This window comes from Dendrobates tinctorius, unplaced genomic scaffold (assembly GCF_039654945.1).
Source record: "Dendrobates tinctorius isolate UK_male_01 unplaced genomic scaffold, ASM3965494v1 ptg000209l, whole genome shotgun sequence".
Taxonomy (NCBI): domain Eukaryota; kingdom Metazoa; phylum Chordata; class Amphibia; order Anura; family Dendrobatidae; genus Dendrobates; species Dendrobates tinctorius.
This window is the reverse complement of record NW_027361876.1, coordinates 10221465-10247400: the sequence shown is the minus strand read 5'-3', so window position 1 is coordinate 10247400 and position 25936 is coordinate 10221465. Positions and strand designations below refer to the sequence as shown.

At 41.8% G+C, this 25936-nt stretch overlaps 1 protein-coding gene and 1 long non-coding RNA gene across 4 annotated transcripts in view; one reads left to right on the top strand and one right to left on the bottom strand.

Moving 5' to 3' along the window:
- LOC141058119 (uncharacterized) overlaps positions 1 to 25936 on the top strand; it is a 157669-nt gene that overhangs the window by 69285 nt on the left and 62448 nt on the right. The window lies entirely within an intron of this gene.
- KERA (keratocan) overlaps positions 18884 to 25936 on the bottom strand; it is a 70877-nt gene continuing 63824 nt past the window's right edge. For both annotated transcript variants that reach the window (XM_073554280.1, XM_073554279.1), the window contains one exon: positions 18884 to 19655. In XM_073554280.1, the coding sequence (XP_073410381.1) occupies positions 19489 to 19655 (167 nt within the window). In that variant the 3' untranslated portion in view covers positions 18884 to 19488. The remainder of the gene's footprint in view (positions 19656 to 25936) is intronic.

The following is a 25936-nucleotide window of genomic DNA, read 5'->3' as shown; positions in this document are numbered from 1 at the left end:
AATCACTAAAATTCATCTATAAAACACACTTCTATAGAAACACACAAATGTAAAACTTCACACTAGAAAAAATGTAAAACATTATAATAAAATTATGATTATACTCAATAAAAATCTAAATTTCTTGGTACATCATATCAATTAGCAGAACACCATTCACAAATATCTTATATAACCGCACTTATATTTTCCTTTCAGTATTAACCCTTCATTCAACATATTATACTTTTACTTTCCTTATATTTCAGGCAGATGATCATATACTAATTAATGTATGTACTCCTATGCGGATTAGATCCTGTACAGCAGACACATGCTCTGCACTCAAGAAACTTTTCTGTTCTCTCAGCCAAAGGCGCCACATCTCCAGAGCTGTCAGTACCTTTTCAAGGCACCAGCCAACTATTCCAATCATAATAAAATACCTCCGATTGTATCTCTTTATATGTTAGCGATATGATCATTCCCTTGCTGTAATGTTATAGCATGGACATTACACAATTATCAGATGCCAATACTACTCCAATCCTTAGCAGACAAATATGTCCACACAACTGAACCAGGTGAGTGGATCCATATCTGTGAAACGTTTATATCACTGGATAAGACCCTATTGTGCGCTTCTGTCTCCCCCTTTTTTATAGTTCACATTGGAAATTGAATTTCCTCTTTGGATAGCTGCACTAGGGCAGAAATATGGAATATTTTCCTCATCGCCTTTCTTCCCGGGAACGACTTATTGTACAGACTATTGGGACTGGAGCAAATAAGACTATTAATGTGGATGATACGACCACCCTTTACAGGGGAAGACACGGCTAAAGTGAAAAAACTGTTTAATCAGTTAGAAGATTTTTTGAAGGATGAATTGCATTTTTACACTGATGCTAGGTTTCTCTCTATATATTTAGATGAGAATTTATGCCCAAGGGGATTGAGGGTTAATCATTCGTCCCCTTTTCCACATGATTTAAGTTTTTGTTCTGAATGGAATGAGGTTTTATTTAAATGCATGCAGGGTTTACTGCAACTACTTTTTTAAAAAAAGAACATCTTTGGCAGAGACATTAGTAGAAAGGATCTCTAATTTATCATTAGAACTCCTTCATTTTGGGACACACCCGGAATTTAATAGGATTAACACAGCTATTACATCTAGGCTCTTACAAGCTGAACAAGAAATAATTAAGAGAAAGGCATGCAAATTATATAGAGATAGAGATGATTATAAGAAAGTGAATAGTATTGATAAAAACACACTAGATAGTGGGAACAACAATATAATGAATGTGAATAAGGGAGATGGGAGTGTACAGAAAAACATCCCTCAAATTCCTATGGTGCCTACATGTACACCCAGAAATAGTGAAAATACTCCAAATTTTACAAAGACTAATTTGAAGATTACACAAAAACCTTCTTTTGAAACTATAGTAAGTGAGGTCCCCAAAAACACTGATGCACAAGTAAAACAGACGGGTTTATGTGAAACAGTGATTACTGAAAATTACACTAATAAGAATAAAAATGAAAATTAAAATGGAAATGAAAATATTAATGATATGACAGCTGAAATAAGCGAACCGCGGATCATTAGTGACAATGACAAAATGGATGTAACGGATAATTCAAGAAATAATGATTTGGGTGCACTAGTAAAAATAGTTGATATAAATACCACCAATAATACTAATGTTACTGGGGAAGTTATAGACTCACAGATGCAGATTAAGAAAATAATAGAACAAATAGATGCAATAAAGAGAAGTGGGAAAAATCAGGATAAAAAACAGGTGAATAGGAAAGATGGAAATAAAAGCTTGCCACCTCCTATGACTCCTATGAGGATTGAACCCCCGGATATGATTAATTTTTCAGATGATAACATGAAGAGTAATCTCCTGGATAAAATTGATGATCATAGACAAAATATTTATATTCTCCCCCAAGTGGGGTTGGATGATAATTTAATTGTGGGAGCGACAGGTATTGCAGTTGCAGAGAAGGAGTCCATTGTATGTGAAAACTTACAAGAGTTGAACAAAATGTGTATTATTGATAACTCTAAAAATCAGAGCAGTTTGGTCCCTTTTCTTCCAAAATTTAACATTAGTGAACAAAAGAACAAACAATCCTTTCAAGATGATATACCGTCTTTTTTAGTGAAAGGAAAAAACCAGCAGTATGTAATAACGCACTTTTTTTCAAACCAGCCAAGAAAAAGAAAAAGTGTTACAGAGGCTGCAGAGGGGGGCAAATGCAACAAAACAGAATAAAGATACCGACACCAGAAAACAAAATAATAAATAATATTTTTAATTTATCATCTATCATATTAAATACAGCAGAAATTTCTGTGTTGCAAAAAGGATTATCCTTTTGTCCTGTCACGAATTCACAGGAACTGGATCTTTTTATTGATTTGCAAACTTTTATCAGAAAATTAACGGTAAAAAGACACTTCCTGATACAGGATAGTAAAAAAGTGTCTTTAGATGAGGAAGTTTCATTACAGCAGACTGAAAATGGAATATTACACACTACATTGAGCAATAAATCTAATTTTTACCCGATACAGAACAGGGACACCATTTAAAAACATTTTCTGATTTAGTACTGAAGGATTTTGAGAATATAAATCCTGCAGATTATAAAAATGAAAGAAATATGACTAAAGCAGAAAGGGAGGCTGTTAAAAGTCTGAAAGAGAACACAGAGGTGGTTATTAGACCAGCTGATAAGGGGGGTGGAGTTGTAATCCAAGATAGGAAGGAATATTTGAAAGAGGCATATAGAATATTAAATGATGAGAATACATATAAAGTGGTTACAATGGATATTTATAAGAGTGCGGTAACTGAATATAATAAGTTAATTGCAGCTAGAAAAAAGGAGGGGATTTTAAATAAAAATGAATATAATTTTTTGACTATGAAAAATCCCCCTAGGGCTTTTTTCTATCATCTTCCTAAGATTCATAAGGATCAAAACCACCCCCCAGGGAGGCCCATCATTTCTGGCATAGGTTCTCTCACATCAGGATTGGCAGCGTATGTAGATAATATAATGTATTTCCATGTGAAGTCTGTGAAAAGTTTTCTTAGGGATTCTGCCCAGCTGATTCATTTGATGAAGGATATAGTGTGGAAAGACTCATACATGTTTCTGACTATAGATGTTGCATCCCTCTATTCAAATATTAGACATGATCTAGGATTGTATTGTTTTGGGAGATATGTGAAAGAAGAGGCCCGTTTACCATTGAATCAGAAAGCCTTTTTAATGGATAGCATGAAGTTTATACTGCACAATAATTTTTTTGACTTTCAGGGAAAACTATATCACCAACAAGTTGGAACCGCAATGGGTTCAAAAGTAGCGCCAACTTTCGCTAACCTATTTATGGCCATTTTTTAATTCATTTATATAGAAAATTCCATTTTTTCAGAGCATATTATATTTTTTAAACGGTACATAGATGCTCTAATGATAGTCTTTGATAATAAATGTAATAACATAGAACAATTTCTGGAGAGCATTCAGAGGAATGATTGGGGTCTCACCTTTTCATGGGTATATAATATGGAGAGTATAGATCATTTGGATCTGACCATTTTCCATTCAGAAGAGAAGATTTTTACTAAAACTTTTTTTAAGAAGTGTGATGCAAATAGTCTGTTAGATTTTAATAGTGGCCATTATTATAAATGGTTAATCAATGTCCCGAAGAACCAGTATAAAAGGATTAAGAAAAATTGTAGTTTAGAGTCAGATTTCATATCACAAGCCAAGGAATTGAAAAATAGGTTTATTGAGAAAAACCCCCAAAAAACTGCTAGAAAAAGCATATAATGAGTGCGCAGGTTTGGAACAGATGGACCTAGTAAATCCTAAGAAAAAAGAAAAAGAGAATGATAGTTTCTCCTTAAACTTTTTAACTAATTTTGCTAAACAAAATCAAAAAATTAGGAACATTTTACAGGATCATTGGTCGGTTCTTCTTAATGATCCAGTGTTGGGGAGTATGCTACCGAATAAACCAGGACTAACCTTTAAAAGATCCTCTACTCTTAGAAATAAACTGGCCCCCAGTCGCCTGAAAAAAGAAAAAATTAGGGATGAACAATGCAAAAAACCAGGAGTCTTTAAATGTAATACCGCTCGGTGTCTGTGTTGTGGCATGATTATGCATAATATGACCACATTCAGTTCAATTCAGAATAATAAGGTGTTTGATATAAAGTTTTCCCTGAATTGTAAAAGTAGTTTTGTGATATATCTGATAGAATGTGAATGTGGTTTACAGTATGTGGGTAAAACCACACAAGAACTGCATAACCGCATGAATTCACACAGACACAATATAATTGAAGGTTTTATGTTCCATGGAGTATCAAAACATTGCACTATAAGACATGGGAAGAAACCATGTATTAAAGTGGCCCCAATTGATTATGTTTCAGAAGACACTGTGAACAGGAGTGTCATTCTGAGAAGAAAGGAAATTTACTGGATTCATAGGTTGCAGACTCTGCAATCATACGGTTTAAATGAAATATCTGACATCTTTAAATAATTTTGGTGTTCTGCATATTTGTCTGCTAAGGATAGGAGTAGTATTGGCATCTGATAATTGTGTGATGTCCATGCTATAACATTACAGCAAGGGAATGATCATATCGCTAACATATAAAGAGATACAATCAGCGGTATTTTATTATGATTGGAATAGTTGGCTGGTGCCTTGAAAAGGTACTGACATCTCTGGAGATGTGGAGCCTTTGGCTGAGAGAACAGAAAAGTTTCTTGAGTGCAGAGCATGTGTCTGCTGTGCAGGATCTAATCCGCATAGGAGTACATACATTAATTAGTATATGATCATCTGCCTGAAATATAAGGAAAGTAAAAGTATAATATGTTGAATGAAGGGTTAAAACTGAAAGGAAAATATAAGTGCGGTTATATAAGAGATTTGTGAATAGTGTTATGGTAATTGATATGATGTACAAAGAAATTTAGATTTTTATTGAGTATAATCATAATTTTATTATAATGTTTTACATTTTTTCTAGTGTGAAGTTTTACATTTGTGTGTTTCTATAGAAGTGTGTTTTATAGATGAATTTTAGTGATTTTTGTGATTTTACATTAAGTTGATAGTTATGTGTGAATTTTTTTAAGTGCAATGAGCATCTACCTCACTTCCTGGGGAAGCTAGTATATAAGGAGAATGGAATGTGATGCCAGTGTAACTTTTGCTCCTGAGGAAGTGTACAGTGTGTACACGAAACGCGTAGAGTTTATGGAATAAAAAGGAAGTTATAATCACTGCTTGGTCCTTGGATTAACTCCTTGTGAACTTTGGACTGGAACAGCGCGATCCTGAAAGCCGGATTTCTCTCCTTCCTATATATGCAATTCTAGTGACTGGCTGATTGCTGCAGTTCATCGGATCCTACCCATTTGTGCTTATGGTTGTTGTGTTCCACACAACTGAACCAGGTGAGTGGATCCATATCTGTGAAACGTTTATATCACTGGATAAGACCCTATTGTGCGCTTCTGTCTCCCCCTTTTTTACGCTAGCACCTTGGCTGATTGGTGCGAGCCGGGGGGTTGTGGCCCCACTGTCCCACAGACCAGACTACCCTGGAAGGGGCATGACTAAGACAGCTGCCTTGGTCTTCTCTGGAGCCTCCAATGATGAGGTCAGGGTTGTGCGGCAGGCAGCTGCCAGGTGCAACTCCAGGGTGGTGTCTGGCTGTGGCTGCTGATCCCACTCAGGGACAAGTTACTTGGACAGGTGCAAATGGCAGGCAGGCTGAGACACAGAGCAAGCAGGCACGGCTGAGACACAGGGCAAGCAGGCACGGGTGAGACACAGGGCAAAAAGGCACGACTAAGACACTGGCAGGCAGGCACGGCTTGGAGACACAGGGCAGGCAGGCACTGATGAGACACAGGGCAGGCTGGTACAGATGAGACACAGGGCAGGCTGGCATGGACGAGACACGGGGCAGGCTGGCACGGATGAGACACAGGGCAGGCACACATGGCTTGAGAAACAGGGCAGGCAGGCATGGCTTGAGACACAGGGCAGGCAGGCACAGCTTGAGACACAGGGCAGGCAGGCACGGCTTGAGACACAGGGCAGGCAGGTGTGGTGTACGAAGGAATAGGTAGGGACCTGTTCACATAGCAGGAGCGGGTATTGGCCGGAAGGAATGGAATATGGAGGAACAGGTAGGGTCCTGTTCACACAGGAGGTGCAGGTATGGATACAGGCAGGAGTGCAGAGTAGGCAGAGATGCAGGAGTGCGAAGTAGGTGGAGCCACAGGAATGCAGAGTAGGCAGAGCCGCAGGAGTGCAGAGCAGGCAGAGATACAAGGGATCCGAGCAGGCGGAGCTGCAAGGGTGCAGAGCAGACGGAGCTGCAAGGGTGCAGAGCAGGCGGAGTTGTAAGGATGCAGAGCAGCCGGAGCTGTAAGGGTGCAGAGCAGGTGGAGCTGCAAGGGTGCAGAGCAGGCAGAGCTGCAAAGGTGCAGAGCAGACAGCTGCAAAGGTGAGAAACTAGATCTGAGCTGAAAAAGTAAATGTGTATGCAAAATGTAAATGCATATAAACGCATGACCTTTACACAGAGAAAAAACAAAAACAAAAAACAAATATCCTAATATAAAAAAGTAAAAAATAAATTGCAAAAATTGCATGAAAGTAGTAATAATAAGGGTATTTAGTAAACAAAATTTTGATCAAAAGAATGTACAAGCTATCCCTCCACGTCAAGGCAACCCTTGTGGAACAGTCCTAACTCTTGTATTTAAAACCTTTCCACTTGTCAAGTGACGTAAATGTGAACAAGGATCGAGGGACTGAACCACAGGTGCAGAGCAGACAGAGCTGCACAGGGGCAGAGCAGGCAGAGCTGCAAGGGTACAGAGCACAGACAGGGAGGACACAAGGAAAGACACAGCAGGGAAAGAAGCCAAAGACAAGGAGGCAGGGGTAGGACAGAGTTCAGACAAGGTACAGGGACAAAGACTCAAGGACCAGGATATACTGCCTCCTGGAAGGCGGACTGTTATGAATGGGTCTCCGAGGAGGATAGCAGGCCCAGGCTAAGCCACAGAAAACCAGAGAGGTTGGTAACTAAGCGGAAGCAGACCCCAAAGGAATAGATAGCCCCCAAACATATATTGTCGGTGAGACAAGATGAAAACACAAACGCAGGCAGAAAAATAGACTGAGCAAACGATGGGGCCCACACAGACTAGAAAGGACAGCAAAGGAAAGACACTGTCAGCAATCACGCAAAAAACCCTGCAAAAGTCCAACACGTTTAATGCAAAAAATGCTGAAATCACACGACTTTGCCCCCCACTATATCAGCACTCTGGTATATTCTGAAAGCAAAGCAAAAAGAGACCAATATAAAAGGGGAAAAAACAAACTGTCACATGCTGTAACATATGGGCGGTGATTCAGCACAGCCCCAGCCAGAGCTAGCTGACCTGCACAAAGCAGAGATAAACAAAACCAGATCAAATGCAAACAGAATAGCAAATGAACCACTTAGCTGAACATGCAGGGAAAGAGCAGGAGACATCAGACCTCAGGAGGCACAGGAAAAAAATCACCAGCAGGGATAGAGGGAGTAAGCTGTCTTAAATCCCAATCAGAAACCCCAGATCTCCAATTGTCTTCCTCATTATCAGGTGGCAAGCCTCTGTCAATCAGATCAGCTCCACTACCTCCAGTAACCACCAGAGGGAGCCCAGAAAGAGAACTCTCAATCTGACCAGCTCCACTATCTTCTGTAATCACCAGAGGGAAGCCAGAGATAATTCACAACAGCAGACGGAGGTACTAGGCAAGACAAGGTCAGGAGCTATAGCACAGAGACCAGGATATTCAGCCTCCTGGAGGGCAGACAGAAAATACTAAGCAAGGCTAGGAGTAGTCCTCCAGAGAAGGAAGAGATATACAGGAGAGGACCTGGCAGGCTCAGTTGCAAGATACTAACTGAGTTTAGACATTGCACAGGCAATGTTCCAGTGGGTGTGGCAGACCTAAATAGTAGAGGGCTCTAGGTAATTGGTCAGGGACAGATTAGACAGGTGCACCCTGACTGCTTAAGAACCAGAGAGTTCTGGCGCCACCCCCTATACACACACAGCCAGGAAGCATGCAGGAGAGCAGAAGAACTGCACAGAGCATAGGCCTGGCAGCAGACTGAATTCACAGCATGGCTTGGAGCAGTGAGTAAGTTGGTGTGTGGAAGATGGAAGGTTATGCAGTGATGCCAGCAGGGTTGTTACATTTGCTGGGACAAGGAAGTGGATGTGGTTGATGTTTCTTGTGTGTGAGCAACTGCAGCTTGTGGGCAGGACGTATGAGCGCCTCATTCCAGAACAGCACTTTATGAAGGACATAGCCCAGGCGACATGGCAGTGGTTTGACCCGCAGACACAGAGTTGGCACCCTGATGTTCTGCCCTCCTACTGAGGTGCTTGACTGCCATGTGGATTTGCATTCTGGTGGTGTTCAGTGTGCCTTTGACCTGACCTCTGCTCAACTTGATATGGCAAATGCTACAGACTACAATGTTTTTCTCTGAAGGACTTTCAGAAACAAAATCCACATAGTGGCTGAATGCCCCCTTGCCCTGACTTGGCGCACAGCGGGGGTGCTCTTGGGATTGGGAATAGTTAACCAAGTTCTCACTATGGGCAAATCATGACTTCTTGGTGCCTGTGTTGGTGCTACATATCCATCTTCCTCTGTGTTGCTGTTATGGCTATGGGTGCCAAAGGTCCAGGTTGGATTAGTGGACTCATCAATGTCCACCTCATCTTCCATCTCATCTTCCTTCTCAGTTGACATTGTATGCTGACCTGATGGCAACTGTGTCTCATCATCATCAAACTCCACCTCTGGAGACAGCAAATGATGTTCCTCTAAGTGGCTTTCTTCTGGCTGTAGGGCCACAAATACTTGAGCATCAACACATGCCACCTCCTCACATCCCTCTTCAATGCTGCACGGTAATAGGCCTGATCCAACCAAAGGATACGTAGCAAACAGATCCTCGGAGTGGCCAAACTTGGGGTTATATGTCTCCTGTGACTGATAATGATGGGAAAAAGGAGAACCAGCTTCAGTATTGGATGGGCTAGCCTTTTTTATATCAACAGTAGACTGTGTGGTCGTGGAAGATTTGTTGCTGCTTGATAAATCTGTAGAGGCCTTGCCTGCTATCCAAGACAGAATCTGCTCTCACTCTTCTAGCTTCCACACACCTTTACGTTCCAGACTGGGAAATTTTTCCAGGAACATAGTGGATGCATCAAGCTTCTTCTGACCGGACACAAACTCAGTGCCTTTTCACGCACCACTGACAACACCACATCAACACCCACATTCCTGTCCCTTAACAACAGGCTTTTTTGGCATTTTGGGATTTGCTCACAGATTTTCAGATGTTGATGGCACAAGCTACGCTAGCTGTGACCACAAAAATAGTGGGGAAAATGGCCTGGAGCATGCTTAATAGCAGGCAGTAGGAAATGTTTGGACTGCTGCTTTGCATAGGGAACTAACCGCCTTTTTCAGTGGACTTATGTGAACAGCAGAAGTCAGGCTGTGACCACAAAAACAGAGGGGAAAATGGCCTGGAGTGTGCTTGGTAGCAGGCAGTGTGAAATGTTTGGACTACTGCTTTGCGCAGGGCACTAACCGCCTTTTTCATTGGACTAATGTGGACAGCAGAAGGCAGGCTGTGACCATAAAAACAGCGGGGGAAATGGCCTGGTGCTTGCTTGGTAGCAGGCAGTAGGAAATGTTTGGACTACTGCTTTGCATAGGGCACTAACCCAAAAAACAGCAGGGAAAATAGACCAGTGCCTTGTTTGTTTTACCATTTAGTGACCAACCGATTGTTGGGTCATGTCACACATGGCCAGTCACTTTGTGACATTTGTGTGCTGGAAAAATATTGCTTTGCAATAGACTTTAACCTCTCCCTACCAGTCACTGAACCATAGAAAATCCTATATGTCAGGAAGGTACGTCAGGTCACTTTGTTATGATAATGTTATGAGACAGTGCATCTTCAGCACCGGTTTGATACATCATATAAGAACCTTTCTCTGCTTTATTGGTCCCAATACAGATGTTTCAGGAGTAGTTGTGGTATTTATTAAGGTCGATTTATGACCAAAACATTTACTTTGACTGCAATAAATTTAATTCATCATACATTCAGAAGTTGAGTGCCAAATTTTATTCATTACTCACCAAGAGGATGACTGACCATGCTCTCCTCCTCTTCCCTGTCCTCATGCCATCCATGCTGAACAGATGGTATGACAGTTATGCTTGTAGTACCATGTATAACGCATGAAACTAGCTCCAGTCCTTCCTCCTCCCCTATTCCTCATTGTCACCCAATCCACGTTGGGATGAGATGAGTTTGGGCCGTGTGTAATCACCTGTACGGTTCCATGGTCCATTTCATCATGCTATGGCTGCAATGCATCCTGTTTGTGAGCAGAGAGCTCTTCAAAATACAGATAAGCTGGATGTTGATGCTAATTATGGTGTCATCACCGCTCACCATCTTGATGGAGTCCTCAAAGTTTTGGAGGATGGTACATATGTCTGACATCTATGTCCACTCCTGAGTTCTTATGTGTGGAGCCTGAACTGAATACCAATGACTTTGTTTATGCTGGTAGTCAACAACTTCCCTCTTCTGCTCACAAATCCTTTACAATATCTGCAGTGTAGAGTTCCAATGCATGGGGACATCACACAACAGTTGGTGAGCCAGAAGCTGCAATCGTTGCTGTAGCACGGCAAGGGCGGTGGAAGGTGTGACTGACTTTCTAAAATGGGCACACTTACACAAGCAGATCTGGCAGCACTGGGTAGCTTTTGAAAAACCGTTGAACAACGAGGTTAAGCACATGGGCCAGACATGGTACGTATGTGAGCTCGCCTCACCTCAAATCCGCCACCAGGTTACCGCCATTGTCACACACTACAATGTCTGGCTGTAGGTTCAGCGGCATCAGCCACAGATCCGCCTGCTTTTTCAGAGCTGTCCACAACTCTTCAGCATTGTGCGGTTTGTCACCTAAGCATATTAGCTTCAGCACAGCCTGTTACGGTTTGGCTGAGGCAGTTCTGCAGTGCTTCCAGCTTGTGACTGATGTTGTCATCTCGGAAATGGAGGTTGAAGAGGAGGATGTGCAGGAGCTGTAGACTGTGGGGGCAACCCTGATTGACCTAGGGCTCGCAATCCTTGGCATCAGGAGTACGTGTTCCATCCGAAGGTCCGACTGGGTACCTGCTTCCACTATGTTAACCCAGTGTGCCATCAGTGATATACACCATCCCTGCCCACAAGCACTTGTACAGATGTCCATGGTTAGGTGGATTTCCCAGTAACTGCATTGTTGCGGGCACAGCTAATGTTGTGGGAAACGTGCTTGTGTAATGTGGGGGTGGCAGACTGGGAGAAATAGTGTTCCGAATCTATAAATGGAAAAGTGAACAGCTCTTCGGCATGTCCAAGTGTGGGATCAGTTGTCTCTGGGCACTCGGCATGGTGGGAGGAAGGAGAATTAGGGTGAGGAATTGGCGGTCTAGACTCCCAGCTACTCAGACTTGACCGTGTGGAAAACAGGGTGGTGGCAAAATGACTGGAAGCATTATCCGCTATCCAACCAAGAACCTTTTGACACTGCTCTGGGTTCAATAATGGTGTGCTTCTGCGGTCCCCTAGTAATTGGGACAGGAAGGTCGGACGAGAAGATGTGGGTGCTTTTTGTGACACAATTTCAGCTTTCCCACGGCCTCGGCATGCACCATCACGTCCAGTTCCCTGTCCCTTGCCACGCTCCTTGCCCATTTTAAATGGAGGACAATATTTTGCACAGTCACTACAAATGGCTGAGGTTAAAATAGCTGGCCTGTAGGTAACTTTTTTTTTTCAGCAATCTGGTGTCAATAACTTGTATAAGACATTCCAACAAAATTTGACAATAGCCCAGAAAAGGCAGAATTTTCTGCACACTCAGATGTGAACCCTGTGACAGCCAAACCTCTGTTTAAAATAGCTGGATTTTCACGTTGTAATGTGGAAAGGATCTGGCTGTATTCTGCTCTGCCAACAAGCAAATGGAGCAAAAAAAATTGTGTGCTCTGGATTGCTTTTGAAGAAAATAATCAGGATTAAGATACATAAAAAATTATTGCTGGCCACTGATACCTGAGGATATATATATATACAGTAAATATCTGTCATAGACAGCAGCAGACAGTAATGGAATGGACCTTCTTGCTGTATGCAATGATGTCTGCAACATACACTGCCTAGCACTAATTTCTATATACCCACATACAATGGCTGCATACCTACCACTGATATTTATATACACTGTAATTAGTCATCAGAAGGACTGTTGGTTTAGATGAATTTGTGTATTCAATATGGTATACCCACACTAACACTTATACACCACAAAATCTGTCCCTGTCTACACTGCCTAAGTCCGAAGCTGTGACGAGCAGGGCAGCGCCAGGTCTGATATGTGCAGCCAGCCAATCACTGTAATGCCACAACCAACATGGCGGCGGCATTACAGTGCATGGCAGAGAATCCCTGCATGTTGTTTGGCGCTTTAAAGAGCGCAAAACATGCAGGGCAGGGACTTGAGCTCCCGCCGGGCAACCCCGGAAATGCTCGGCGCTTGCTGAGCATCGCGAGAAGCAAGATGCTCAGACGAGCACGGAGCACTCCCGAGCATCCTCGCTCATCACTACTCCCTATGCTTGTAGATGCAATGTTCACAAAATGGCGGCGGCAGGGCTTACATAGACCCTATGACGCTGGGCGGCAAGCCAATCACAATAATGCCACAATCAAGATGTCTGCGGAATTACTGTGATTGGTTAAGAAGCCCAGCATGTTTAGTGTCTGCAAAGGAGGTGCCAAAACTGCAGGTCGAGACATCTGAATATAGCAAGGCGAGTACACAAATACTTGCAATGTAACGAGTAACCCAAATACCATGCTATCCGTGCAAATAGCAAATAGTATCAAATATACTTGCTCATCACTAATTGTGACCCCAACGTAGTATGATACTTCAGCTCTGACCCCTACATAGCCCTCCACACCGTATAATGGGCCAACATACAGTAAAATGGCCCCACAACTCACCACACTGTGTAATGGCCTCCACTATCCCTCCAAACAGTATAATGACCCCCACACAGTCCTCCACAAAGTATGATGGTCCACACACACTTTGACACTGTGTAATTGCTTGCATACAGCAAGCCCTCCATAAAGGCTCCCACATAGCCCTACAAACATTATAATGCCCCCAACATAGCCCTCCTAATATTAGAATCGCCATCACATAGCCCTCTAAATAATAAAATAGTCCTCATATATTATAATGGGCCCCATAGTACTCCTTATTGTATACTGTACCTCATAATCCTCCTAAATCCTCATAAACCCATAATATAATATACTGCACACCATAGTCCTCCATATAATATAATGCACATCCCATAGTCCTCCATACAGTATAATACCCCACCTAGACCTCCATACAGTATAATGCAGACCATAGTCTTCCATGCAGTATAATGCACTGCCCATAGTCCTCCATGTAGTATATTTCGCTCCCCATAGTAATTCATATAGTATAATGCACTCCCCATAGTCCTATATACATTATAATGTACTCAATATAGTCCTAAATATAGTAATAAGCTCTTTTCTTAGCCTTATATATAGTATAATGCGCTCCCATGCCTACGTGGGGTCAGCCTTTTTCTATAAAGAAGCACAATGGCAGGAACTTGTGATTCTATGCAATTCATCTGAATTTGTGGCAGTCACAGTTATCTATCTGTCACAGACGTGGTTTGTGGAACCACTGTGCCACGGACTGTGGAGAGCCTGGAGGGGCGTTACTAAGCCAACACCTGACTGTTCACTAGAGCCTCTGATGGTGAGGTTAGACTTGGCTCCCGATGAACGCCAGGTGCCACTCCAGGACAGACCAATGTACGTGCAGCAGCTGGACCCAGAGGATAGAATGGAGGGAGCAGCAGGCAGAGTTTGTATTAGAATGCAGCAGGCCGGACCTGCACCAGAGTGCAGCAGGGACTGGTATGCAACCTTACACAACTGCAAAACAGGAAGGTCGCTCAGGCACCTCCCCAGTGGAGAGGAAGCAATATATACATAATGCCTCTCAACCATTGGCAGGGGAGGAAATAGTAAGTGCACTTGCTGACCCTTTAAGAGGGCGGGAACGCACGCGCGTGCCCTAAGGACATGGCTGAAATCGCTGCTGGGAGCATGCAGAGCATGAGGAAGAGAGGAACCAACTGCTGCACTGGTGAGTGAAATGACATGCTGGAGCCTCTTGTCAGAGCAGGGGTCTGGCATGGTGCTGACACTATCATGGATTCAATTCTACCTGCAGGTCTTGTTCCCTGAGCCACCCAAGTGCATCTATTACCTCCTTCTCTGAACATGAACTATACAAAAACCATTAGTCCTTTTTTGTATTTTCTCATTTTTTCTCATGTTCTTGCACACATAATTGACATGGTCAAGTTTTGGTCATGTTTACTGTAGAGACACGGGTGGTCAGTGGGTGCTCTAGTTTGCTGGCCTGAGACCACATGGACCAGGGCTCATCACACTGAATTCCCTCTATGATTTTATCATGGGTGGAATACTACTCAAACTACACAGAGTGGGGGTAAAACAGTGTGGCAATACTTTATTGAACCACAAAACTTACAATAACATATAAAACAGTCCCAGTAAAATACACAAGATGGTGCAAATTGCAGAGTCTCCCCTTCTGCTATCTCATTGGGATTAGAGCAGCTGTTACTTTGGAACTTCCAAGGCCGACAACCCCAACCTGTGACACCCACAGAGAAGAGGTAATGACAAGCTTAGTATGTCCATTGAGGTATGTGTGACCGAAGAGTCACAACCTGGCTGCTCTGAATGTATTCATGGAGCCAGATGATTGGTGAGTCCCAATCCTGGCTTCACCAAACATATACATGGGGCTTGGGTGACTGGTGGGTACAAATCCTGGCTCCCCAAACATATCCAGAAGTTCAGCGATGGTGTATGGATCAGATCTGTATTCTTTCAGCTGGGGCCGTGGTCTCTTAAGCTGATATCCTGTAGAATGTCAAATCTGTGTCCCTCGTGATCGAGCCATAATGTTCTGTAGAGTGTTCCTGGCTGTGGTTTTGTTAAGAGTCTCAGATTCTCCTTGCAGAACCATAGAAATCCTTTTTCATACCAGCATCTGTGTTTCAGGTCCACAGGTCAGGGGAGAGTTAGGATGAGTTTAACTCTCATTGTTTGAGAATTTAATCAATTTGCATAATTTTTCCTCTCCTGTTTAGCAAGTTAATAAACTACAGGGTTCCACACAATGGGTAATCAATACACTCTCAAACATCGATTGTTCAATTGTGCAATGTCTTGCAAAGAAAGCTGGCAACAAGCTGTAGGAGCTGTTATAAGCAAACAGCAGGCAATCAAAAATATCAAAAATCAATGTTTAAGACTCATATGACAACAATCTATGGCTCTTGACCAACTGAAAGTAGACATATGTATAATTAAGATTAAATGATGTGTTGTCACAGTTGCCAACATAGTTCTACTCACTAATGGTTACATCACTAATTTTTCTCACTAAGCTAAATATACAGTGGGGCAAAATAGTATTTAGTCAGAAAGCAATAGTGCAAGTTCCACCACTTAAAAAGATGAGAGGCGTCTGTAATTTACATCATAGGTAGACCTCAACTATGGGAGACAAACTGAGAAAAAAAAATCCAGAAAATCACATTGTCTGTTTTTTTTTCATTTTATTTGCATATTATGGTGGAAAAGAAGTATTTGGTCAGAAGCAAGCAATCAAGATTTCTGGCTCTCACAGACCTGTAACTTCTTCTTTAAGAGTCTCCTCTTTCCTTCACTCATTACCTGTAGTAATGGCACCTGTTTAAATTTGTTATCAGTATAAAAAGACACCTGTGCACACCCTCAAACAGTCTGACTCCAAACTCCACTATGGTGAAGACCAAAGAGCTGTCAAAGGACACCAGAAATAAAATTGTAGCCCTGCACCAGGCTGGGAAGACTGAATCTGCAATAGCCAACCAGCTTGGAGTGAAGAAATCAACTGTGGGAGCAATAATTAGAAAATGGAAGACATACAAGACCACTGATAATCTCCCTCGATCTGGTGCTCCACGCAAAATCCCACCCCGTGGGGTCAGAATGATCACAAGAACGGTGAGCAAAAATCCCAGAACCATGTGGGGGGACCTAGTGAATGAACTGCAGAGAGCTGGGACCAATGTAACAAGGCCTACCATAAGTAACACACTACGCCACCATGGACTCAGATCCTGCAGTGCCAGACGTGTCCCACTGCTTAAGCCTGTACATGTCCGGGCCCGTCTGAAGTTTGCTAGAGAGCATTTGGATGATCCAGAGGAGTTTTGGGAGAATGTCCTATGGTCTGATGAAACCAAACTGGAACTGTTTGGTAGAAACACAACTTGTCGTGTTTGGAGGAAAAAGAATACTGAGTTGCATCCATCAAACACCATACCTACTGTAAAGCATGGTGGTGGAAACATCATGCTTTGGGGCTGTTTCTCTGCAAAGGGGCCAGGACGACTGATCCGGGTACATGAAAGAATGAATGGGGCCATGTATCGTGAGATTTTGAGTGCAAACCTCCTTCCATCAGCAAGGGCATTGATGATGAAACGTGGCTGGGTCTTTCAACATGACAATGATCCAAAGCACACCGCCAGGGCAACGAAGGAGTGGCTTCGTAAGAAGCATTTCAAGGTCCTGGAGTGGCCTAGCCAGTCTCCAGATCTCAACCCTATAGAAAACCTTTGGAGGGAGTTGAAAGTCTGTGTTGCCAAGCGAAAAGCCAAAAACATCACTGCTCTAGAGGAGATCTGCATGGAGGAATGGGCCAACATACCAACAACAGTGTGTGGCAACCTTGTGAAGACTTACAAAAAACGTTTGACCTCTGTCATTGCCAACAAAGGATATATCACAAAGTATTGAGATGAAATTTTGTTTCTGACCAAATACTTATTTTCCACCATAATATGCAAATAAAATGAAAAAAAACAGACAATGTGATTTTCTGGATTTTTTTTCTCAGTTTGTCTCCCATAGTTGAGGTCTACCTATGATGTAAATTACAGACGCCTCTCATCTTTTTAAGTGGTGGAACTTGCACTATTGCTGACTGACTAAATACTTTTTTGCCCCACTGTATCTCTCTACCATATTAGCCAGTATATAGAGAAATTCTAAAAATTGAGAATTTTCACGTCACTGGTCTTTTTTCCTGAAATAGTTCTATGTCCTGTTGTGCATAAATATATGACTCTTCAGATTTTGTGTTTGGGTAATGAACGTTCCCTACTATCCACCCCCACACGATGTCCGCAGCCGAAGGAATTATGACAAACACCGGTCTTGGGGATAACAGTTGCTTTTACTTCAGCAAGAACGGGAATTATAACTTGGAACAAATAAGGAACAGTCTCTCATGGGTAGTCCACGGCAATTACAGTTCGCACTTAGATGCTGAGATGTGATTGGGGTCTGGAGCTTTAAGAGCACTGGACAGTGTCTTTTGGTATTTTACAGAAGGAGGTAGATGCAGCAATTAGAGGTTACAGACCTGTACTTGGGATTAGCTCCACAGTGTGTCATGGCACGTACACAAGTACTTATAGGTGAATGTAGAAACTGTGGTGAATCATGTCAGAAATACTTTAGATGTGGTGTATCCTGTCAGAAAGAATTTAAAATTATGTCTGTTTAGTTTAGAGGGAATTCAGGCTTTTAGGCCTGCAGGAGATCTTGAGGTAAAAACATCCTCCACGTGTGTTCTGCTCTCCCTGAAGGCATCCCTCAGACTAAAGAACATTGTAGACTTGCCTGAAAAACAGCTCCTCCTATTGACCATGTGACTAGGAGCTTTATTTGGCTTTTAGTAAATTAGAACTGACTTGCCTTCTATTTATAGTCCTTCCAAGCCTTAACACCTGTGTTTTCCTTTTTTTCATAATCATCTGTATTCTTTAATTCTAAAGCACCCTTCAAATTGTCACATTTTCTAATTTGAGAAATTATTTTGGGTAATACTTTACAAAAAAACTGTGGTTATGCACTTTTATGACACTTAAACCTGTTTTATCTTAGGCTACTTGCACACTTGCATTCCTTGGAGCTGCGTTGGACTGCACACGGCCGCCGCTAAGCTCCGCCCCCTGTCACGCCTCCTCCAGTTAGCTCCGCTTATGGGCGCATGAAGCTGCATGCGACCTGCGTACCCTATCTTTAGCATTTGGTACGCAGGCCGTGCGCAGGTATGCGTTTGCCGGCGCATGTGTCCTTTTGACGGTGAGCGGAGCGCACCAAAATGCAACAGGGTACACTTGGCGCAGGTCAGTGCAAAGTCAAAAGGACGCATGCACCGGCTAACGCATACCTGCTCACAGCCGGCATACCCAATGCTAAAGATAGGGTATGCAGGTCGCAAGCAGCGTCATGCGCCCATAGGCGGAGCTAACCGGAGGTGGCGTGACAGGGGGCGGAGCTTAGCGGCGGCCGTGCGCAGCTCCAAGGAACGCAAGTGTGAAAGTAGCCTTAACGGGAATTTCTTTGTAAGCCACTGTGTTCTTTATTTTATTGTGTTGTATACATTTTTCTATGCTTGCTTTTGAATTAAAGAGCTTAAAATTAACAAAAAGGAAATTATAAACAAATTCTTTTTCGCTTACTTTAATTTTAATTTTTACAGATTTACATTAGAGTTATCACTATTTGCACAAACAAAACAGACAGAGGTACATAAAGTTTTACCTATTAGGTTAGCCTGGTGCATAGTTTCCATATACAGTATATCATGGTGAAACACCAAGTCAGTCAGATGCATATTGCTTTACTACTAACATCTGCATTTAATTCATAGTTTTAGTACATTGATATTTTAAAGATTCCATTAAGGAACCAAATGTAAAAACACACTAATACATTAATTGAGCCATACCAATATTACTATTGTTTAAAATAATGCTTTACAGTACATATTAAAAAACATGGGCTATACTCTTGGAACACCCCAGTTTGTAACATAATCTGCCAAAGCCTGTAACATTTGGATCCAGGAAAGTTGACCCTTCAGCTACTTTAGCTGTGCTGATATATGATTATTATGCAAACAGAGCCATTAGTTTACAAAAATATGTTAATCCCATCCAATTACATCAGTAGGTACAACAATTCCTTGAGAGATGATTATGAATGTGAAATGATCTGCGTTTTAATTTTGGCAATCTGAATCAGTTTAATTTAGTTATTCAGTAGATATCTAAATAACAATTGCCTGAAGAAGTCTAAAGCAAATGATAAGATCTAATGGAATTGGTGGTTTAACTTCATTTCCATCTAGACGTAAATAACGAAGACGAGGTCCATGTGGAAAATGTGGGTCATCTTCTTCTGCTACATTAGGACAAATTGTAGTTCCACTAATGTCTGAAAAATAAGACACATTAATTAATACATTTTCTTCCTAAATATCATAAATTAATTCATGTTCTGTTTTTTCTTTTAGATATTACATTTTCGATATTTTGACAAATATAACTCTATAGTGCTATTACCATGAATTCCGAAATTTACAGATTTACAGGTGCTTCTAACAAAATTAGAATATCATCCATTTCTTTCAGTTCTTCAATACAAAGAGTAAAACTCATATTATATAGCATCATTACAGAGTGATCATAGTAACATAGTAACATGGTTAGTAAGGCCGAAAAAAGACATTAGTCCATCCAGTTCAGCCTATAAAATTCTGTCAGAATAAATCCCCAGATCTACATTTTTCTAAAGAAAATAACAATAACTGTAAGATGCAATATTCTCATGCTCCAGGAAGACATCCAGGCCTCTCTTGAACCCTTCGACTGAGTTCGCCATCACCACCTCCTCAGGCAGGGAATTCCAGATTATCACTGCCCTGACAGTAAAGAATTCTCTTCTATGTTGGTGGAACAACCTTTTCTCCTCCAGACGCAGAGAATGCCCCTTGTGACCGTCACCTTCCTTGGTATAAACAGATCCTCGTAGAGATATTTGTATTGTCCCCTTATATACTTATACATGGTTATTAGATCGCCCCTCAGTCGTCTTTTTTCTAGACTAAATGATCCTAAGTTTGCTAATCTCTTTGGGTATTGTAGTTCCCCCAACCCCTTTATTAATTTTGTTGCCCTCTTTTGTACCTGCTCTAGTTCCATTATATCCTTCCTGAGCACCGGTGCCCAAAACTGTACACAGTACTCCATGTGCCGTCTAACCAGAGATTTGTACAGAGACAGTATAATGCTCTCATCATGTGTATCCAGACCTCTTTTAATGCACCCCATGATACTGTTTGCCTTGGCAGCCGCTGCCTGGCACTGGTTGTTCCAGGTAAGTTAATCATTAACTAGGATAACCAAGTCCTTCTCCATGTCAGATTTACCCAGTGGTTTACCGTTCAATGTGTAATGGATCTATTTCTTCAAGTGTTTATTTCTGTTAATGTTGATCATTATGGCTTACAGCTAATGAAAACACAAAAGTCATTATCTCAGTAAATTAGAATACTTTATAACACCAGCTTGAGAAATTATTTTAAAATCTGAAATGTTGGCCTACTGAAAAGTTTGTTCAGTATGTGCACTCACTACATGGTCAGGACTCCTTTTTCATCAATCAATGCATCAATGTGGCATGGCAGGGAGGCGATCAGCCTGTGGCATTGCTGAGGTGTTATGGAAGCCTAGTTTGCTTTGATAGCAGCCTTCAGCTCATCTGCATTGTTGGGTCAGGTGTCTCTCATCTTCCTCTTCACAATACCCCATACATTCTCTAAGGTCAGGCGATTTTGCTGGCTACTCAATCACAGTGATACTGTTGTTTTTAAACCAGGTATTGGTACTTTTGGCAGTGTGGACAGGTGCTAAGTCCTGCTATAGAATGACATTTCCATTTCCACAAAGCTTGTCGGCAGAGGGAAGCATGAATTTCCTGGTAGATGGCTATGCTGACTTTGGTCCTGATAAAACACAGTGGACCTACACCATCAGTTGATATGGCTCCCCAAACCATCACTGATTCTGGAAACATCACACTAGACCTGAAGCATCTTGGATTGTGTGCCTCTCCACTCTTCCTCCAGACTCTGGGACTTTGATTTCCAAATGATATGCAAAATTTATTTTAATCTGAAAACAACACCTTGGACCACTGAGCAACAATCTAGTTCCTTTTCTCCTTGGCTCAGGTAAGACGCTTCTGGCATTGTCTATTAGTCATGAGTGCCTTGACACAAGGAATGCGACACTTGTAGCCCGTGCCCTGAATACGTCTGCGTGTGGTGGATCTTGACTCCAGCAGCAGTCCACTCCTTGTGAATCTCCCCCAAATTTTTGAAGGGACCTTTTTAAATGCTTAGAGAACCTTTACTGGTGGTTTTTGTTAATTATTCTAATTTACGGAGATAATGACTTTTGGATTTCCATTGGCTGTAAGCCATAATCATCAACATTAACAGAAATAAACACTTGAAATAGATCACTCTGTTTGTAATGACTCTGTACATTATATGAGTTTCACTTTTGGTATTGAGCAACTGAAATAAATTTACTTTTTGATGATATTCTAATATTGTGAGAAGCAACTGTGTGTGTATGTATGTATATGTACATATATATATATGCAATTAGAAATACCAGAGCAGAACATGTCTTTTGGTACATATTTAGGCAAAAGTGCGATGTCTTCATTAGTAGATTAAGTATAATATAATGTACAAAACATAAATAAAAACATGTCAGTAGTCAATAATTCTAATTGTTTTAATGTTTTAATTTTTTTTCCTCTATTTTTCATAGAGCTATCACTTCTTTAAAAAAATCTCCATCGTCATAGACGCATCGGGGCATGCCTTTGCAGAACAAGATGTCATTTTTAAATGCATCATTCATTTTGTTATTTAAATGTTAAGGGGTAGCGTTTAATGCTAGCCTGACAACTCTAAATGAATGATCAGCGAACCTGTGGATGTTCGGGATTGCCGGATTCATCTCGACTTTTTAAAAAGTCCAGTTGGGGACATTGAACTCTACATAAGTCATTGGGGACCGAAACATCGGGACCGAAACATCAGTGCTGCAAAATTGCTTTAAAATGGTCAGAGTAAGGGCTACAAAGGAAGAAAAATTGGGGTAAGAGCAGGACAATGGCCCTGCAAACAAATGTGAATAGTCAAGTGACTTAAAGGGAATCTGTCATCCCCTGGGTTGTTTATGACCTATTATTATTGGCATATAGCTGACAGAAATGTTAAACTAGTCCTACCTCATGCCTCATATTAGCGGTCATGTTGTTGAGAAATCTTATTTTCTTTTCTTTAGGCTCAGGCGCCAACGACTTCTGCTCCAGTAACCTTCGCTGTGCGCGACAATAAGGTGCTCTCCCACCTTCCTCTCTGCATAGTCAACACTGTGTACACATGGTTCCTAGCAATGACTATGCAGGCAGAAACTGGGAAGAGCACCTTATTGTCGCGCATCTCAGAGGTAACTGTGACTCTCTAGCACCTGCGTAGAAAATCCCTGAAAATACAATGCCCATAGAAGGGAAGAAAAGACACAGGATTCTGGCGTCACAACTGACATGCATGGAAGGTGGTAAGTATTAAAATGAAGCTAGGAGGCAGGGATTTCTTCCAGGCATTCCGTGCCTCGGAGCCTGGAAGAAATCATTAGCATAAAGAAAGAAAATAAGATTTCTCAACAATAAGATCGCTAATATAAGGCATAGAGGTAGGACTAGTTTTTACAGTTTTAACAGTTCTTTCACCTGCATGCTCATACTAATAGGTCATATAGGTCCCAGGGGGTGACAGATTCCCTTTAAAGGGGTTTACAGCAATCATGATAAAATAGAAAGTAAATTAATAATATATAAATTTTAACCGTGCCCTCACAGACACTGAAGCGTGCTGCCATCAATTCAGTTAACAATTTCACCCACAGAACGTGGGGCATAGTACCTCTACAGAAGCAGCTTACAGATTTCACCTAGAGAACAAGGGGCACAGTACTCCCATGTCTCCAAAATGTCAGCTCCAGTAGCCTATGGTACAAATGCTGCTGATGAAAAGCAGATAGTAAGATCTTGAATCAAGTTGGCGGTCTGCATCAAGGCTTGCTACTGTCACTCTAGTCACACAGAGCATGTTTCCACATTTCCTGCACAAAAGCTGATAAATTTCAACCAAAGAGCTTGTTTTCACATTTTCCCCACCGAGGCTGCTAAAAAAATTGACCCTTAAAGCATGTTTCCACATTTCCCCCACAGAAGCTGATAAACTTTAACCAAAGAGCATGTTTCCACATTTCGCCCACAGGAGCTGATAACAAATTAAACCCACAGAGCATATTTCCACATTCTCCCAACAGAGTTGATAATGTTTCCACATTTTGTCCATAGAAGCTAACACATTTCACCCACAAAGCATGTTTTTATGTTTTGTCCACAGAAGCTGATAACAAACTTAACCCACAGAGCATGTTTTCACATTTTCCCCACTGAAAGTGGTAAATTTCACTCATAGAGCATGTTTTCACATTTACCTCAGAGAAGCTGATTACAAATTTCACACCCAAACAACCAGAGAGCATGTTTCCACATTTCCCCTCAGAAACTGATAACAAATTTCACTCACAGAGCATGTTTTCACATTTTACCCACAGAAGCTGATAACACATTAAACCCGCAGAGCATGTTTCCACATTTCCCCCATAGAAGGTGGTAACAAATTTCTCCCGCAGAGCATGTTTCTACATTTCCCCCACAGAAGCTGATAGCATATTTAATAGTGATGAGCGAATACATTCGGCACTATTCGTTACTTGCACGAATAGTACTGTATTTGGGCTATTCGTTACTTGCCGAGAAATTAGATATTTGTCTTGGTATATTCGAGTAACTTGCCCAACAAGTTTGGCACTTTATTTGCAGCCAATGAACATGCTGGGCTGGCATGCCAATCACAGTAATGCCGGCGCCATCTTTCTTGTGGCATTACTGTGAATGGCTGACCTTTCAGTGTCATAGGAGATATTTAAAGGCTGCTGATGCCATCTTGAGCACATTGTAGCAGGAAACAACATAGGGAGAGCGTATTTAGTGTATAGGGAGCGAAAGACAAGTAGGGAGAGTGATAAGAGCTTATAGTGAGTGTTATTCATTCCAAAAACTCTTTTAAGAGCTGAAGATAGTGAAGATTAGTTGTTTGTTAGGTGGGGATTTAGTAGGGAAAGATTTAATAAGAGGGAGAGTGAGACAGGCACGTGGCTGTTCTCATCATTGAAAATACATGCTGCAGATCTCTGCTATTTTCCACTGTGTTGTATCATAGTTAGTATTAGGAACAAACTGTGCGAGTAGGGTGAAATAGGGAGGGTTTCATCCACTACCAAAATATAAAAATCAGCTATTTGTAGAAGGAAATAATATTAAGTACTAACATCATATACAAAACCATTTTTTGGGAGCTACATAATATTCCTGTGAATCAGCCAATTATTTTTTTTTATTTACCACAAAATAATATTCCTCAGTGCCAGCATATAGTAACATCCATTTAAAAAGCCAATTGCTAAATAATATTCCTCATTAGAGTTGAGCGACTTTTGGTTTTCTAGGGTCGAGTTTCGTTTCGTGAAACCCGACTTTTCCAAAAGTCGGGTCGAGCAAGATCGTCTGATTATAGGGAAAAGTCGGGGTCATCCCGAAACACGAAACCCAATGTAAGTCAATGGGGAATAAAAGTCGGCAGTGAGAGGAGGACAGGAAACACACCTACAGTGCCCATTTGAATGCCAAAAGCATCAATTCTTCTTACTTAAGCTTGTCAACCTTAATTAACTTCATAATACAAGTTACGCACTGAAAAATGGGGGTTATTTGGCTAAAGTTGTGGGGGGGAGGGCTGGCTGCAGGTTTTCATGTGCCCTGGGCGAAAGAGCGCCCCTTTAACACATACCACAACTCATCATGCTCCGATACGGCAGAGAAATAGCGGTATAGTACAATGAAAAATACTTCACTTTTTACATCTCATGACGAGGCCCATCTATTTCTCCATACAGAATCATTGGTCCCATATAATGTTTGAAACAGTATATGATGAGCTCCACATAATGCTACAGTATATGTTGGTCCCCATGGATGAAGCTCCACTGTCTTATGGGCCCAAATAATGCTCCAAACATAATGGGCCCCATTTCTACTGATCTAGTGTATAATGGGCCCTGTAAATGCTGCTCCAGTGTCTGATGTCCACCTTTGGAATGTTCCAGTGTATGGTGGGCCCCATCTATCATTCTCCAGAGTATAGTGCTCCCCAAAAATTGCTGTCCCAACATTGAAAACAATCAAATAAGTCTCCTCGCTAGGGAATCCCTGTACTTGTCTGGACTCCTCGTCGTCCCCATCTTCCATCTCACTGCACAGTATTTCAACTTTGCAAGTGCTGTGATCCTGAGCAAGCAGGGGGGGCCCACTCGTTGGCGACGGCACTGGCACAGGGCCCCTGATAGTACGGTGGTGTGTCTGATGGCGGGTGGGCCGAACCTGCACTTTCATCTGCAGCTACCTCTTTGTCACCGTGTAAGATGGAACTGTATATGGGAAGGGTAACCTGAGTTTCATCAGGGTCAGATTCAGGTCGTGTAGCGTGCGAGGGGAATGTAGTG